This window comes from Homarus americanus, unplaced genomic scaffold, assembly GCF_018991925.1.
Source record: "Homarus americanus isolate GMGI-L3 unplaced genomic scaffold, GMGI_Hamer_2.0 scaffold25483, whole genome shotgun sequence".
Taxonomy (NCBI): Eukaryota; Metazoa; Arthropoda; class Malacostraca; order Decapoda; family Nephropidae; genus Homarus; species Homarus americanus.
Genome location: NW_024726235.1, coordinates 6,738,476 through 6,757,852, shown reverse-complemented (window position 1 = coordinate 6,757,852; position 19,377 = coordinate 6,738,476). Strand labels below are relative to the sequence as shown.

Here is a 19,377-nt window from a genome sequence, read left to right as displayed (position 1 = left end):
TTGGTTCTGAGGCAGAGGGCAGATTATTGGCCCTCACCAGTATCACTTGTATCACTATCCACCACAGAGGCTTGCAGGGCCTCTTTGTCAAACCCCTCAAAGCCCATATCCTCACTATCACTATCACTGACTTGGGCCAGCTGTGGTGGGTGGCGGGTGAAAACCTCGAGAATGTTTTGTTGACCGGGAGACCTTGTGCGCACCCTGCCTGCGCCACTTCCCGCGTAAATGATGGAATGAACCGTGTAAATAAAAATTGTCAGTCTGGCAAGGTGCCGCGTAAACCAAATCCGCGTAAATCGAGACTATACTGTACTGTATTAAATTGTTCTGCTTGGCAATAAAAGTCATATCTGGTAAAATGAAGTTAAATGAGAAATTTTCACCCATAAATACATTAATTCAATAACATTGAGTATATCTGCCTTACCTCAAAATTCTTTTGCCATTCCTTTTCTGCCTTTTTCTGTTCTTCCTCTTCTATCTCTAGATCTCTTTTTCTTTTTCTTTCTTCTTGGTCACGTGTTTCTTGTTGCCGACGTTTTCGCTCCATATCAGCAAAAAGTTTCATTGTTTGAACATAAACGGCACGCTTCAATTTTTCAGGATCATCCTCATCAACACGTGCATCTTTGCCCTCACGTTTCAGCTGTTTCTTGCGTTCTTCAATCTGTAGATAAAGGCTATTGATGGCAAGTAGTATCACAAGGCAATTACTGTACATACACAAAAGCTATTATCCCTACTATTATGTGTGTGTGGAACACTTTCTTTTAACATATTACTGAATTTTCATACATAATACATTTTCAAACTGCATACAGGTAGGTCAATCACCCACCAATTACCGGTATCTATAAATTTCAACACAAATATCCAACGTGACAACTACAGTATAGTCTAATGCAAGTTCTATTGTTGGTGTTCACTTAATAAATTCTTTCGAAAAGAAGTTACAATACAGGTGTAAGTGAAGAAAGTTAAGAGATAGTGGCCATATTGAGAATAACATTTCCTTTCGGCTTCTTATTTGTGATCCTGAGAGCCGAGTCCTTCCATCGACCACCAACCTACTGCTTAGGGAAAATATTGTTTCACAAGAGCAGCAAGAACAACATGCCTTACAAACTGGAATTCAATGTGAAATAATCCAATGATAAGAGAAAGTATAAATCTCACTGAGCAAATGAAATATGGTAAGAGCTATAAAACACCATAATTTACCAAGAAATATACAAAAAAGAGATTTCTGTGAATGTTATACAGTAATTTCATTATAGCTTCCAGAGCAAATGCAAATTTTTTTTGTGTTGTTAAAATAAATGCAAAGAAATCTTTGCTAAGAGGAATGATTAACTATGATCTGCAGGTGACAAGATGGTAATTATGGAAACACTAAAAAGAACACGATCTTAGCAACCTTGCCTGGTCCTGAGATTGAATATATTTTTCAAAGCTCCTGAATGTATAGCAGTGTCCCTAAAACACTGTGGCTCTTAAACATTACTTTTGATATCCTAGATAAGTACTGTACAGGTACTGTACTCGGTGATAAGATGCCACTACAATTTATCGATCATATTTTCATTTTAAAGATGGTTTAAGAAAGAATGCTTGGTACACGAACCATAAATTTCAGAAACCTACCCTTTTAGCCACTATGGCCTCAGCTTCTTCCACTATATCCAAGCACTTCTGACGAGTGGACTCATTCTCTAGGCATCGCCAGGCCTTAGTTAGCTCTGTAAATTACCCAAGACTTTAAGAATAAATTTAGAAGATATAAAAATATATTTGAATGTACAGTACATGTACCATGCACTGTAAGATTCCAAATCATTCATACAATACTGCAGTAATACCTTCCCATTTCTCATCACTCTTTTGCCTACCCTTAATTGCACATCTCTCTCATATCATACTTCCTTAATTCTAACCACATAATTTACTCATGCAATTCTATATCTTCTTACAAAGGCAAAGTAAAGTTGACTGACCCAACATAATCTTTTCGATGCACAAACCCTCCAAAGGGTGCCCACAGAAATGAAGAGAACACACCATAACCCTTCAAAAATATACCAGTCCCATGGGCAGACATAAATCATGAACATTTACTCCCAATAATCATGAATCAATTAAGCCTGATTTCTGATCTATAAATAATTTTCATGTCCAATAATGGGTCATATACTCTGACTCCTCGAATGTCAATAAAAGAAAAAAAGAAAAGCAGCCTTATTAAGACAGGTTGAATAACTTCCTCTGAAAACGAGTTCCTTCAAACACAAAATTGGCTTAAATTAAATTGTTCAAATCAGCTCACCAAAAAAATTTGATTTGAGCCATACCAACCATCACAACTCTTGGAGAAACATGAACCTGATGGATTGAGTTTAACAATTGAGACCCCAACCCAAAGCAAGGGCTTACGACTTAAAACCGAGTCACTCCAATTAAAAAACTTCATTTGACATTTCAAACCCATACCCCCCCTAACACTGAAGAAGAAACAGTCACTCCTCTATCTCCAGACTTAACAAATTCACTAAATTACAGAAGAAAAAGACAGACAAAATGTAAGAGCCCACAAACTTAACCATGGATAAGTGGAATATCAATAAGCATCTTCTTGGATTGGCCTCTAATATTTCATCCATCATGGAGTGAATACTATTCTGAGTTGTACCTCAGTTTTGTGGGCTTATATCTGGGATGTTGCCTAATGTGTCATCCCAACTGCACTCATTAAGTTGTCAATCCTTACCCGCGTATACTGTACAGTACTGGAAATAACACCCTAGGCATATATTATTAAACAATTAATAAATCACCCAAGTGTAGCAAAGCTGCAGGGAACAAAATTTGAAATCATAATGATGTAATGATATTAATTTCATTTGTGAAACAAACCTATGTTACTGTACCTCTAAGGTGAATATTTATCCTGGGTAAGGATATGGAGTAATCCTGAGCTCTCCCCCCTGTACATGTTAAAACTTATTGTGAAGGTTGAGTGATGAACTGAATCATAAAGCAGTGGCAAAAAAGAAAATCACGTTAAAGTGGATTAAGATGAATAGGTCAGGGGAAATGTTGAATTTACAGTATTTTTGAAAGTGCCTCTGTGTGAAGCAAAGAGTCTGGAGGTAAGTGAAAGAAGCAAATTGAAAGTGACATATATGACCTTCTTGTGAGGAAAGTAGGATGCAGAGAAAGAAACTCAAGAATAAGATGTGTGAGTGGGATGTTGGGTAGTGAGTGAAACACGGTGAGTGACAAAAAAGGAAAAGTGTGAGTGTGTATTTACTCTTTGTTTTTAGCCAGTGCATTATATGCTTTAAAGGGTGGAAAGAATTATAAATTGAACCTCTCTATTAGTTCTTCTCTTACCATCAAATGCTTTTTGAGCTCTCTCTGAATCATCCTGATTTTTGTCTGGATGAACAAGGATGGACATCTGAAAACCACAAATTGTAGTGTTTTTATTTTTTTATGGCTTCATTTACATATACAGTAATTAAAATACTTAAAACTCTACATAATGAATATGAACACAAAATACTGAAAATAACTGCTAAAGTATGACTAAAAAATTAAGATATGAAAACTTCTAAAGTTAAATTGGAGTCCAGGTAACTGTAATTTCTATGGGACATAAGTAGTAATGAGGAACAAAATTGTTCACAGAGTTTAAGTGTTCTCTTGTGTGATACACATTTTCTCAGATATGGGAAATAGTGCAGGTAAAAAAATAAGCCACCTGAAGGTGCAAACCTCATAAATCCATTACTACCTACAGTTAAGAGGAGTGTTCCATTAGCACAATCTACTGGGCCTAAGATTAAGATAAAGGGACAACTGTGTATACACATACACCTTTTGCATTTTAATAAACTGCAATGCACTCGTGCAAACCTTACATATTTAAATGCAGTAAACAGACTTTAAAATGGTATGGTAATTCAAGAAAGTTCAAAATTGACAAAAAATTATTAATATTATTATACAGTACAATATATTAATTGTATTAAGTTATGATTAGAGACAGACACACTCAATTTTTTGTTCACTAAATCCTCCCTTCAGCTGAAGTGTAAAAATACTTACTGGATCATATACAGCAACAAACTTTCTCTTACAAAATTTCAGTACAGGTAAAAGTCATTATAATACACACCAACAAAAAAACATACCCTCCTAAATTTTTTCTTGATATCATCGATGGGAGTCCTTGGGTCCACCTGCAATACTTCAAATGGGTTCAGGTTGGCATATGAAGCGCCTGGTCGTAAGAGGCGGTCAATTTGTTGCTTTGATGTCAGCACTGAATCTCTCTTTTCAGTTTCTTTGAGCTGGAAAAATTAAGAACTGCAATTATAACATGAATAGACTAATCAATCGATATCATTTGGTAGATAATGATAACTCAAAGAAAAGTAATAGCAAAATCTAAATGATAGAAGATTAGTGGTATTTTTCAAAATCTATTTTCAAAATCAAATAAACCAAGTGAATATATGCAACTTAGCAACTTAAGTTTACAGAATTTATATAGTACAGTAATAATGAATCTTGCAACCAAGGAAATTTAAGCCTGCTAATACCGTAGGCCTATAAGAATCTTTTTATACATTGCACCTCTTAAGGAAACTCTTGAAAATACCGAATTTGGGCAAAATCCAATTATAGTTTACACTAATATCCAAAAGAGTAAGCAGGTACTGTACTGGGTAATTGCATTGTTGGATACTTGATGCTGAAGCAGGTTAAGCAGTGTAAAAATTATCCAGTTTTAAAAATATATGAAGTACTGTACAAATACTGTAGTTACATTTACAGTAAAGTACAGTATATACACAGTACAGGGGGTCCCCAACTTACGAACATCTGACTTACGAACACCCACCGATACGAACGAGGTCCCATAAGGTCAATTAGTTTAAGAATCAGACATAAGTACAACTGGTTACTGTACAGTCTTTACTTATTAGAAGTAGTTTGCGTGGCGTAGAGGTGAGGTGGAGCAGCATGTGGGAAGTGATGTGTCGCGCCCAGCCAAACTCCTTGAGGAAGTGTCAGCACGCTTTACCTTCACTGCATTAACAATAATAATAATAATAATAATAATAAGCGGTTTATTAATAGAGTTGCAGCCGGTGGCTGAAATTATACAAACTTACATTTGATTTAGACATAATGATATGCGTTAAATACATTTACAGGGCTGTACAGTACATAAATCAGGAGTTGTTTATTATTTTAACAATAGATGGGATGGTGCTATTCATATATCTATCAGTGCGGGCTCTTATGGGCTGAATTTTGTTGTAGTGGTGGACTGCCGGTGGCAGGAGGTGGCGATGAAAAGGATGGTGCAGTAGTCCACTGGCAAACCTTGCTAGTGCTTGGTGGTGGAGGTCACTGAGGGATGGCATTTCCAGGGTGGAGAGAGCGTTGTTGTAGCCGGAGTAGTCTGCGCCGAGCATGATTCTGCAAGCCCTTTTCTGTACCTTCTCTAAACGACGTTGTTGGGTAGAGTTGAGAGAAGACGACCAGGCTGGTGATGCATACGTCAGTTTGGGGAGAATAAAGGCGTTGTAGACAGTCCTCAGCTCTGGCCTAAGTCGTTGTAACATGTAGTCGGAACGAGGCTGCCTTGATTGTGTTGTTTACATGGGCCTTCCAGTCCAGTTTGTGGTCTATGGTAACACCCAGGGGTTTGGCAGACTGCACCAACTGGAGAGGATGGGCACCCACTATGATTGCTGGAGCTTGCACTGGAGTGGTGGCAGTATTGATGTGCATGACTACGGTTTTGATGTGGTTGATGGTGACCTTGTTCGCCGTAGTCCATGCCTATAGCCTGTCCAGGGTGCCTTGTAGCGATGAGTAGTCCGGTGAGGTGTTGTCCACTGTAACCCCCACAGTGCAGTCATCCACATACTTCCACCTGTGATGAGTGTCCGATAGAGCGTCGTTGATCAGGATCAGGAAGCACAGTGGTCCCATCTTGGTCCCCTGGGGAACACCGCAGGTGAGGTGTTGGAATGTGGAGACAGAACCCTGGTACCTCACTGCCTGACGACGTTCACTCAAGAAATCGGTGAGCCATGAGACCAGGTTGGTGGGCAGCCCTAGGGCAATGGCCTTGTTTATAACAGTGCAGTGATCAACAAGGTCAAAAACCTTCCTAAAGCCAATAAGGGCAACGACCAGTGATGACTTACGTTCCTGTAAGTTTTTGCACAGGAAATCCAGGAAACTAACTAAGCAGTGTGATGTAGAGGAGGTCCTCATATTACCAAATTGCTGTGGATCAATTGACTGATAAATTATAGCAAATGCCCACTCAAAAAAGAAGTCTTCACAGAGTAGACTGGGCATGGGGGTAATGGCAACTGGCCTGAGGTCGTTAGGGGACTGTGGGGTGGTGACCTTGGGGTTAGGGGTGACAAATGCAGTTTTCCATTCATTAGGGCATTTGCTTTGTCTGAGGGATGCATTAATAATAGAACAGAGGGGGGTGGCAAGTTTGACTGCAAACTCCTTGTAAATTTTGATTGGGAGGTCAATTGGGGTTGTGGAGTGTTTTGATTTAAATTTCAGGAGTTTGTTGGCGATTTCAAATGGTTGAACACTGGGAGGGGGGGAGGGGGAAGGTAAGTAAGCCGGAAGGAGAGTCAGGTCAAGACTGGGTAGGGTATGACATATGGTAGCAAAGTGGTTATTAATTATCTCAGCTGCCTCCTCACTAGGTAAATGTGAGATGAAAGGAAGTGTGGGAGACTGACAGTTAAGACCACAGAGATCTTTTACCTTTGAGTACCACTGACCGTGCACTTTCCTGGGATAATAAGACTTCTTGGCTAACTTGATTTCCCTGATGACCTGATTACTTAGACTTTTGTACAGGCGGTTGTTGGTGTAGTATGCCTTGTTGCGCTGCTCAATTAGTCATTTGATACGGGGTGCATTCCACGGGACATTATCGGGGTGGATCCTCAGTGTCTTGGCTGGAAAAAAGTGGTGGTAGGCTTTGGTGATAGTGTCCAGGTAATTATCCCACTTGTTCTGCACATCGTCTAACATGATAACTTCAGTCCAGGGATACCGGGTCACCCATTGTCCGAAACGCTGCATGGCAGAGTCAAGGGTGGGTCGGTAAGTCCTGGTGACACCTGGCGGTCGTGAGATGGTAGGTGTACGTGACCACAGTAGAGACAGGTGGGGGCTATGTCCCATGGGAGGCAGCGGCTGGGGGGGAAGGTAGTGGTTGCCGAGATCAGTCATGATGAGGTCCAGGGTGGCATTCCCATGTGAAGGAAAGTCAACTATTTGTGCAAGGTGGAGGTGTTGGGTGATGTTACTGATGTCTAACTCATTAAAGTCACCGCATATCACTAGTTTAGCACATGGAAATCTGGATCTCAGGGAGTCAGCAGTGTCTATTATATGAGTAATCAGTACATTGGCAGTTGGTGCATGGGGGTGATAACAAACACAAACAATGAGGAGGCAAGCTGGCGGAGTGGGAGGTGGGAGTGACCTGAACTCATAAAGCTTTTTTTTTTTAACGGGGATTAGCCCACCCGGGCATCAGGGCCTGGGGGGCGAAAATATAATAATAAATAATAATTATAATACATGTAATAATAATAATAATAATAATAATAATACTAATAATAATAATATTATTATTATTATTATTATTACAACAATTAATAATAATAATAATAATATCTATTATTATTATTATTACAACTATTAGTAAAATTAATAGCAAATTAATAAAAATAAAAAATAATAAAAATAATAACCATAAATAAATAAAAAATAAAAAAAATAAATCAAGAGTGAGAAATTATATACATTATATATGTTGTGTTGTCCAAGTAAGAGAAACAATTGAGACCCTGCAATTGTGTGTAAATGAGGCAGAAAGTCACTTCAGCAACCTGGGACTTGGTCACAATTTTCGTGATGCCATATGGCAGCAGGGTCTACCATTAGACAACACATTATGCTTCCAATATCTTCCAAGCCGGAAGTACCTTCCTGTTTGGTAGCTGCCTATCTACCTACTACCTACATCCTCAGGTACATTAACACCTAGGTGTGATGGTTTAAGGTCACTGCGACAGTACAGCACTACACCCCCATCTCTCCTGTCCTTTCTAAGGTGGTAAATAACTCATAGTTTTCTATGGCACAGATCTCAGGAACAATTTGTCACGCCTCGGTAATTGCCACAATACCTGCACCAACTGACTTCACTGTGACATTGACCTCCTCCACCTTGTTGCATAAAGATGTAACATTGGACAGCAATAGGGATGGTAGGCTGTACCATAGTCGCGGCACTTCATAGCTAGCACACTGTCTTGCAGGCACTGGCTTGACTCTCTTATGCTTGCTCGACATGATGATAGGGATCCGTCTGGGAATGCGGTGACCCCGTCTGCAGCCGCGGTTGTGAAAGATTCTCAGCGCCTTTAGTAGAGTGATGGTGTGGGGTGGAGGATAGCCAGCACCAGACTTCAGCCGAAACAGGTCGGTGCGACGATATCATGGCACTGGAACGCACATATTCACAAGTCTAGCACTCACAGACCTTGAAAATATGCACTGTCTTCCCGTAAAAATACTGAACTGCCTTAAATTAGCTACATGTCGACGTGATGACATTGGCTGCTGCAGAGCGCCAGGAGACACGTCCTCACTCAGTGAGGTCACTAGCATGTGATCATGTGCAAACAATTGTTTTTTGCTTATTAACTCTCTTTTTTCTGCCCTCATCACGGCTCCCAAATGCAAACCTGTTGCAAGTGAGAGTAGTGCATCCAAGAAAATGAAAACAATTACAATGGAAGTTAAAGTTGATTTAATTAAACATTCTGAAAAAGGCAAAACACCCTCAGTGATTGGTAAAGCGTTGGGCTTCAGTTGGTCAATGATCGGAACAATTTTGAAAGACAGAGAAAACTCTTGAATATGTAAAAGGATCTACACCAATGCACTCAACTGTGATAACAAAACAAAGAAGTGGATTGTTAGCGATATGAGTGGAAGATCAAAATCAAAGGCACTTGCCTGTAAGTTTAGTCTTGATTCAGGAAAAAGTGAGAAGCTTACATGCAGACTTGAAGGCTAAACATGGTGGTTAAAGTGATGGGGAAGATTTTGTCGCTAGTAGGGGCTGGTTTAACCGGTTCAAGGCAAGGGCAAACTTACATAACATTAAAGTGCAAGGTGAAGCAGCTAGTGCAGATGAAGCTATACAGTAAGTGAATTTCCTGCTGCTTTAGGTAAAATAATTGAAGAAAGGGGTTATTGGGCTGAGCAAGTTTTTAATATTGATGAGACTGGTTTATTTTGGAAAAGGATGCCGGAATGCACGTACCTTTCAAAACATAAAAAACGGCACCAGGGCATAAAGCTGCCAAGGAGAGGTTGACCTTACTGCTGGGAGGCAATACTGCAGGAACTACAAACTAAAACCTTTGCTTGTCTACCAGTCAGAAAATCCTAGAGCTTTGAAGAGTGTTTTCAAGCGAGCACTTCCAGTTATCTGGAAATCTAATAAGGAGGCTTGGGTGACATTGGCCCTTTTTGAAGACTGGTAAGGTGGTTCCTAAATCATTTTGTGCCTGAAGTGGAGCGATATTGTTTTTCAGTCAATACCTTTCAAAATTTTATTGGTACTTGTACTTGACAAAGAACCTAGCCATCCTGCATTTTTAGATTATGTCCATCTAAACATTAAGGTTGTGTTCCTACCTCCAAACACAACATCTGTTTTACAACCGATGGATCAGGGAGTTATTGCTTCATTTAAAGCATATTACCTGAGAAGGACATTTGCTCAAGCTATCAGGGCAACAGAACGAAAAGAGGGTAGGACTTTAAAAGAATTTTTGGAAGTCATACAACATTTATGATGCTGTGAAATCATTGCAGATTCATGGCTGAGGTAAAAGAAACCAATATGAATGGTGTTTGGAAAAAACTCTGTCCACAGTTTGCCCACGATTTCAGGGGCTTTGAAAATGATATTGGGGAAGTGACACAGACAGTGGTAGACCTTGGGAACCAACTCCAGTTTGATATTCATGAGGATGATGTCACACAGTTCCTCGAGTCTCATACTGAAGAATTAAGCAATGAGAACCTGATTGAACTGGAGAGGCAAATTTTGTCAGAGGATGCAGAGGAATCCGAAACTCCAGATCTAAAGTAGTTGGTTTCAAGTTTATTGAAGGAGGATTGTTTAAATTTGAACAGCAAGATTCGCCAAAGTTCACGGAGGTATTATTGAATGTCTACAATGCTACAGAGATTTTTGACAAAAAATATTAAAGTTTCAGTTCACCACCCCTTGAAAAGTTTTTAAGAAAGTCAAAAGGCAGCCCAAACCTCTGCAGCATCTACAGAACCAGTCTCATCAACCTCTGCAGCATCTACAGAGCAACTCCCAGCAACTCCAGAACCAGTTCCTTCTACCTCACCAGATTCTCCAGAACCAATCCAATTAACATCTACATCATCATCACCATCTTCAGTTTCATCTTAATAAAGCCTCTGTCACTCCTAAAAATGCCCATCTCTACATGCAAGCCAGCTCCAGGTTCAATGTAAGTGTTAAACTTTAATTTTTTGTTTCCTTTACTGTATTTTGTAATTCAATTTCTTCTTTTCTCTTAAATTAAGTAATTGCAGATGTGTAAAAGGACTTAGGCTTTGATATAGTGCACATCAATATGTGTTCCGACTTAACGTCCTCAGGAACGGAACTCGTTCGTAACCCGGGGACCCCCTGTATACGATACTGTAGCACAGTAAGTACAGATGCCCACTTTATACTAAATCTGTGTCTATTCAAATACGAAGCATAAATAGTGTTAAAAACATCTAATATAATATAAAAATAACTACAAGTACAGTATAATAAGTAATGAAAGTGTTAAGTTTCTACAATACCAAAATATGTCAGTCACCTCTCGGATGACTGCACCTTATGTCATTGCTACATGTAAGTAACCTCAGAACTTGGAGAAAAGTCATCTTCAATGTGCTAGTGTGCCTTTTGAATAAAGAAAATACTATATACAGTACTGTACTGTACAGTAATATAAATATAACAAAGAAAAATTAAGAGAGTAGGAGAACATTCTGGGTTGGAGATGTAGTGTATCTGAGAGTAGCAGGCAGTTTGGTAACACACCGTGACTCGCCAGACTAATGTATACCTTACCATGGACATTTAAATAACACAAGTGTTCCAAGACCTAAATATAAAAATTTAGAAAACCTTGTTCAGTTCTTATGCAATGGAGGAGGAGGAGGAGTGCTGGCAGCCTGGCTGGACTGAGAGTGAGAGGACAACTCCTTCTTCTGCACTCGTCAGTTTTTATGCAATTTTACAATAATTCCTATATTATTGAGGTTCATTTGATGCTTGGTTATTAAAACATTATTGTAAAACAAACAAAAAATTCCCCCAAAAAATCCCTGCAGCTTTGGTTACATAGCACAAAGAGCCAATTGCCACACCATCCCTCACCATGTCGTCATGCTAACCACAACATTTGTCATCAGCACTTATTAAATAATATTGTAGAGTATTTGTCAGCACTTAATAAATAATTTTGTAGTGTATTATGCACCTACATAATACAGAACCTGGTATATTTATTAATCAGTTGTCTTATTGTAAAAGTAGCCAAATCGAGCCGTCACGTATCACTCAAAGGCAACAAATAATGTTGTTAGGAATGTATCTCCGTATCTGTATAGTGTGTTACAATGACCCCATTGTATGCTGATTTGCTGAAAGCTCTCTTTCTAGGAACATAGCCTGAGCTTTCAAGGGGTATTATTGTACAGTTCACCCAAAAATATAGCTATCCATAGGGTCGATGTAATTCGAGGCTCTCCAAGCAATGTTACTCGACCTGTTTCGGAACGGTTGGTAGTTCTACATCTGCGACCTTTGAGCACGAATGAGTACATACATTTTCAAATGTGAATCCTCCGAGGCTTGTATTATACATAAATTGGAGTGGACGTCGCAAATGGAAACCAATGCCAAGCCAGTCATCAAAAGGATCTTACATCGAATGGAGCAAGGAATTATCAGGGAGACATTGCAAAATTTGAGAAGTGCTATTATTGCCCTTCACAATGAGGGTATACAGTACATAATGCTAAGATAGCAAGGTGTAACCCACACTATCATGATAGGTTAGGCACCATGAATCAACTGGTGCCACACTGAAACTTATACAACCACAAAAATCTTACTATAGGTGAATGGGGGGTTCTGTTGCCTGCAAGTCCCTTGGTTTGTAAACCTTATTTTGGTGTTAAACCAATGCAATTAACATATCAGTAACACGACAGATCTCATGTAGACTGATACATTGTATATTTCTGTAGCTCTTCACTCTAATTTCAAGTACTATTTGCTTAATCACTTCATAAATAAGACACATCGTGAACAACATGAGTAGGCATCTTTTGAAACTCAGTATGAATGAAATTCTGTTAGTACAACAACTTAATGGTGAAATGTCCATTTTGGTGTCTCAATCTCAGTTTTGATGTTCCATAACACTTTTATTTAATATACGAGGTCCGACAATTAAGATTGCGAACTCTTCACATGGCTCAACAGGCAGCAGCACTGTAACGAGTGTGGGTAGAGTGGTGCGACCTTGATTTCTTCTCTTACTACACCAGTTGTGTCGTCGATCTCAAGTGAGTTGGACGTGTGGAGTGGCAGCTATTGTATTAGAGTGTTTTCTGGGTTTGTCTCGTTAATGATAGATATTGTTAAAGACCAAAGAAAGAACAGCAAGTATCTCGTGAAACTGGGTAAAACTGGGCCTGAAATTCGGGACATGTTAACCCAAGTTCAAGAGGATAATGCACTAAAGAAAACATCAGTTTACTAGTGGATTTAGCAATTTTCTGAGGGAAGAAAAGCTGTGACAGATGATGACAGAGAAGGACGACCAACAACGAGCAGGACTGATGAAAACATTTAAAAAATCAGGAAAGTTGTATGGGCTAACAGGTGATTGATGGTGAGAAGCAATATAGATGAGGTGAAGAACAGGGAAAAGTTTGTGCCAAGTTAGTGCCAAAAAATCTCAGTGACGAGCAAAAACGAGGAAGAGTTTAAATTTGCTCAGACCTTTTGGAAAGAGAAGAAGCTGAAGATAACCTGCTTCACCGAGTCATTACTGGTGATGAGTCATTGATCTACCAATACGACCCTGAAACGAAACACCAGAGAGCTTAGTGGAAAACTGCAAACTCACCACGCCCCAAAAAGAATCGCATGTCAAAGTCGAAAGTGACAACAAAGTTCATCACTTCTTTTAAATTCTAAGGATGTAGTTCACAAAGAATTTGTTCTCCCAGGACAGGGTGTGAACCAGTTTTACTACATGTGCCTAAAAGACTCAGAAAAAAAGTTAGAAGAAAACGACCAGAACTTTTTTGCTGGAAAGTGGATCTTGCATCATGACAATGCCCCAGTGCACATGGCCTTGATTATGCGGGAGTTTTGAGCAGAGAAACAAATTACCTTACTGGTACGTCCTCATTCACCTGGCCTGGCCCCATGTGACTTTTTTCTATTTCTTTCGCTGAAGAAACACATCAAGGGGAAGCATTTTCAAGACGTGGATGACATTCAGAGTAGCACGACAGCAGCTATAAAAGCTATTCCAGAAAATGACTTCCAGAAATGTTTCTAGGGGTGAAAGAAACAGTGGCGTACATGTATAGCATCACAAGGGGACCACAGCGCCGATCCTCAATAAGGTACGTACCGCCGCCTATAACGAGAGTTCACGAACTTAATTGTAAGACCTAGTATTTATTAAGCTATACAAGGATGACTATAATCCTACCCCCATCTCTACCTGTTGCTAATATGGCGAGCAGGCAAACCAACTTATGATGATGCACTGTGGATCATATCACAGCATTTCATATTATAGTGACAGAAAATCTAATCATACTTTTTGGGGAGACTGTACATGTTGAAATGCATATACTACTACCCCTGGCTAATTACATTAATTCTTATGGGGGAAAATTCCTTAGTAATTTTTTTTTAACTATACTAAGTCTCATTTCTGTGGAACACATCCCCAACGTATAATGAAAACCCGCTGTACCCTGTGTATGTTTAGCTAAAAAAATAAACTGCAGTACTGTAAAGTATAGGACAATTGGGAAGCCAGGATTCTGGGTAACAGGCACATAGTTTTCAGCAAATACATATGGCAATAAAATCACCTGCACCCATGGAGATGCATGGTAATTTAGCTGACAGATGCTCCAGCCAGGAATTCAAGCATCTAGACTTGTGAGACTCACACAAGGACTGGGAGCAATAGTACAACTTCTAAATTTTGTATGACCTTATGAATAATGTGTCATACTCACAGCTGAATTGGAATATCTAATATTAAAGCAACCACTGAAAGTACTTTCTAGGTCCAACATATGTTAAGTCATGATTTATCAATTAACTTAAAACAATATAGCATACAGTTCCATATATAAAGTTACTCCTCTCACTTAGCTAAATGCATTTCAAGATTCATTTTGCCATTCCCTTTACTTTAAATTTACACTTATAAAGTGTCTAGTAGTCTATGGCCTCTGCACCTTCAGATTCTCAGTAAATTGACCCAAATTATCATTAAGTGACCAAGTCCCAGGTTGCTGATCTGACTTTCTGCTTCATTTACACGCAATTGCAGGGTCTCAATTGTTTCTCTTACCATTGACAACAACATACATATGTTTCTCACTTTTGATCTTTTTTTTTTCATTTTTGTATTTATAGTTCTTTATTATTAATATTATTATTATGACAGTTACTGTATTATTATCATCATTATTTTATTATTTTATTTTGTTTGTTTTATCATAAATTTTATTTATTATGAATTATTATGACTATTATTTATTATTATTATTATTATTATTATTATTATTATTACTATTATTATTATTATTATTACATTTTCGCCCCCCAGGCCCCGATGTGGGTCAGTGACCTGTGTCCGGGTGGGCTAATCCCCGTAAAAAAAAAAAAAAAGTATGCTTGGTTTTGGCAGGATTAAACCATTGACTATTGCTAGAATAGAAGATATTGTATATCACTTGCAAATTCGGTCCTAGTAAATCACATTTCTGTGAATGTTATATCAATCTACTAAGGTGCTGTAGGTACAAAGGCCATGGTCTACTTGCCACTTTATAGTAGCCAATAAATTCAAAGAAATGGGAATGATAAATAGCATTTTGATACAGATTCAGTAATTATTCAGATAATGACTGTCCACTGTTTTTCCTTGAAAAGGGGTTTAAAAATACCCATTTTTTATTGTATTATGTTGGAAATAAACATAAAAATGGTTGAAATCATGTTCTAACCTAAGCATACCTAAGAAAACCTGACTTAACCTAACCTACATCTTAACTCACCTATACAGTATCTATAAAACTGAGCATTTACACAAAATTACGAATAGAACTGAAAATAATCAGTGTGCAAACCTGTGTCTAAAAACACTCTCATAATTACCGAAACGCTGATGGCCATGTCCCTCACAAGTACCATACCCCTGACAGTCACAGTACATTGTTTACAACCTGCAACATCACAGATGATGAAGAGACTGTAAGATACAGTACAATCTTAACTCGCCTCTATCTCGAAAACTAAGCATTTGCCTAAGAACATGAATAGAAATAAAAGTAATCAGTAAACAAAACTGTCTAAAAGCACCCTCCATCATTAACAAACTGCTGACGGTCACCAGTCGTATATTAGCCATAGATTCTACTCTAGTATATTTCATTACCATACATTAAATTAGAGAAGCATACAGTTAAACTTAAATATTGCGCAAGTAAGGTTAGGCGATTACACAAATACTGTACACTGTTGCAGTTCGTGCAAATGTGTTAAAAAGTGATTATTTCTAAATTAAACCTAGTCTACCCGGTAACCTTAGTGGGTATGAAAGACAGACCTAGCCAGCCTAACCAACATTTCTACCTAACCTTACCCAACTTCTGATCCCTGGACCCCCTGGTATATTAACCTCTACACCCCAGGCTAGGGTGCCGCTGGCTGTACCCCTTATGCGGGGTAAATCAAGATAAATCAACTTTCCAAAAATAATTTTTAACCCTTTTAAATAATAAAACAATAAAAAAGAAGTAAGAAAAACTATATATTGGCCCTCAAGAAACTTCCCTGGGGCAGCAGTGGCGAGGGAGATAAGGGGACAGTGTTGTTTTGACGGTGAGGCTCGTAGAACCTACGCACTTAACGGCCATTTTCTGCTTGCCTTTGTGTCTGGGATGGCCAGTAATGCATATATTTACTGATTATAATACTTATTTCGTAAAAATATTTAATTTAGAATATTTTATTTGCATTATTTTTCATAAAAAGTTCTCGGCGACACACACGCAGTCTGTAGCCAGGCTGTCATTGTGTTTGGTAGAGTAAGTAATGCATATAAATAATTATCAGAATAATAATTTCACAAATAAATACATTTATAACATAATCATAGCATTATTTTCCAGTAATACTACACTACAATACAACTACTTGTACATTACTTTTTAGCACGAGAGGTTGAGGGACGACTCTCCATGGCTACAGGCTAATGCGCACTGACCGCACTGAGCCCACCCACGCTATCCTGCGTGTGGTTGTGACCACCAAATAGTCATCCTGGAACCTTATAACCCCCACTGGGCATTCAAACAATGGCGTGAAAAGGCGCATGTTCCCGAACGTCAACCAGGGAGTAGGGGTTAAACAAAAAGAACTTTCTTTGATATGGTGTAATTTTACGTTTTTAGTGGATGTGTGAGCAGCTGTCCATACTGAACGTTTCTTAAGCATACACTGAGCTTCGGCGTTGATCAAGCCCGGGCGGCAGAGTGTTTTGAAATACGTCACATACAACAGACTTTGCACACAAATCCAGCTCAATTTCACAGTATTGCTGTGAAAACTATTTTCTTAGAAAGATGTATATTAATAAAAGTACAATACTGGGTTTAATCTAGGCATTTTCAAGCCAAGTTCCTTTAAACACACTAGAACTGTAGCACAAGACCAGCAACAGCAACAACCTTCACACGCCATGCTAAAAATGAAACGGGCACGAGAATGAGACTAATGAGAGGCAAGTGGCAAAGGGTAAGGCCACATTACCGCCGGGAAGACAAAACAGTGCGCGTCTAGGTGCCTAATTATCTACAAAACAAAACACTTGCACAAGAAAAGATCATCATATCAGAACTCACTGATGAAAATAAATTAAGAAAATAAACAGTAAAACAAATAACTCATCCGCGGGTCAGTCATCAATTATAACCTCCGGTACTTTGGGAAGTTTCCAAACCTGCTAAATATAAATGAACGTACTCATAACTTTAAGCCCAATAAAGACAAGAACACCTATCATTATTAACTTTGGTAAAATTGCAGATTACAGCAACCAAAGAATCTGATAAAAAAATGTGCTACCTAGCCCAATGTTGCTTCAAGTATATAAGGGATTCATTTGTCCTAACTTGGAGTACTGCTCTCATAAGAACATAAAAAAGTAAGGAGTCTGCAATAGGCCGGTTGGTCTGTGCATGACAGCTCCTGTCGAGAGTTACCACCACTCTCTATCATCCAGGAATCTATCTAGCCTCCTTTTAAAACTTTCCAGCATTCCAGCACTTACAACAAAGTTGCTAAGCTTTGTTCCACTCGTCCACCACCCTATTTGTGAACCAGTTCTTTCCTATCTCCCTCCAAAACCTAAACTTATCCAACTTAAATCTGTTGCTTCGAGTCCTATCCTGCTCGGATACTATAAGAACTTTATCTATATCTCCTTTATTGATTCCTTTCATCCACTTAAATACTTCTATCATATCTCCCCGCGCTCTTCGTCTTTCTAGGGAATGCAAGTTTAGTTTCTTTAACCTCTCTTGATATGGAAGATTTCTAAGTCCCGGAATTATTTTCGTCATTCTTCGCTGCACCGACTCCAGTGAATTGATATCCATTCTATAATAAGGGCACCAGGACTGAACCGCATAATCGAGGTGCAGCCTGACTAGCGCAAGATATAGTTGCAATAAGACCTCTGCACTCTTATTACTAACACTTCTAGATGTAAAACCTAATGCAGTACTCTGTTTGCTTTATTTCGAACATTAACACACTGTTTTCTAGGCCGTAGGACCGGGCTTACAAGTACCCCTAAGTCTCTTTCATGTCGACTTCTCTAGGTTGATGTTGTTAAGGCTGTATACAGTGAGTGTTTGTTCTTCCAATATTAAGTACACTGCACTTGCTGGTCTTGAATTTCATTTGCCATTTTTCTGACCACTCCTGCAGTTTATTTAAATCCTCCTGTATTGCATTTGCATCCTGCCCTAAATTAATCTGCCGCCCTATTTTGGTGTCATCCGCAAACTTGCTTGTCACTGCTGATTCCAGTATGTAGATCGTTTATGTAGATTATGAACAAGAGTGGGCCCAGTACTGAGCCCTGGGGAACCCCACTGGTTACACAGCCCCACTCAGATTTAACACCATCTACGCTGACCCTCTGTGTTCTATCGGAAAGCCATGATTTTATCCAATTTAAAACTTTCCCCTCGATACCATGAGCCTTAACTTTTCTCAGAAGCCTCTGCGGTACTCTGTCAAACGCTTTGCTAAAGTCTAAGGCATTTCGTCTTATTAACTATCTTCCTTTAGTTGACAATCTTTCTTCCCTTTCTCTTCGCCGCAATGTTGCTTCACTCTCTTTCTTTTACAAGTACTTAAACGGGCAATGTTCGGTGGATTTGGCATCCTGTGTACCGCCGGCAAGGCCGTGGGCTCGTAACACACGTCTTGCCTGCGGTGCTCACCATTTCTCTGTGGATGTCAGTCACACTAGAATAACCCATTATAGTACATCCTTCTTTTCTCACGCAGCCAAACTGTGGAATGCTCTGCCTTCTTCTGTGTTTCCATATTTATACAATCTGCTTCACTTTAAAAAGCTGGTTTTCCGGCATCTTCGTGGTGTAGATTAACACAGTACAGTACAACCTTTTTTTTCTCTATTTTTAATTTCTTTATGTTCTTATTCCCCCCCGCCCCGTTGTGGGTCGTTCGACCTGTGCCTGGGTGGGATAATTCCCGTAAAAAAAAAGTTTTAAACAAAATTATCATAGAATAGTTTTGTATTATTGCGTTTTCACACCACATTCCTACCACTAATCTGTTATCATATTCGAAGAAGACGTCTAATTATAAGATAATTTTCATCT

The 19,377-nt window shown here is 38.9% G+C and overlaps 1 protein-coding gene across 2 annotated transcripts in view; it reads right to left on the bottom strand.

Moving 5' to 3' along the window:
* LOC121865488 (dnaJ homolog subfamily C member 8-like) overlaps positions 1–19,377 on the bottom strand; it is a 110,506-nt gene that overhangs the window by 2,555 nt on the left and 88,574 nt on the right. For both annotated transcript variants that reach the window (XM_042364982.1, XM_042364983.1), the window contains 4 exons: positions 4,197–4,355; positions 3,394–3,460; positions 1,648–1,742; positions 431–670 (listed from right to left, as the gene is read on the bottom strand). In XM_042364982.1, the coding sequence (XP_042220916.1) occupies positions 431–670; positions 1,648–1,742; positions 3,394–3,460; positions 4,197–4,355 (561 nt within the window). The remainder of the gene's footprint in view (positions 1–430; positions 671–1,647; positions 1,743–3,393; positions 3,461–4,196; positions 4,356–19,377) is intronic.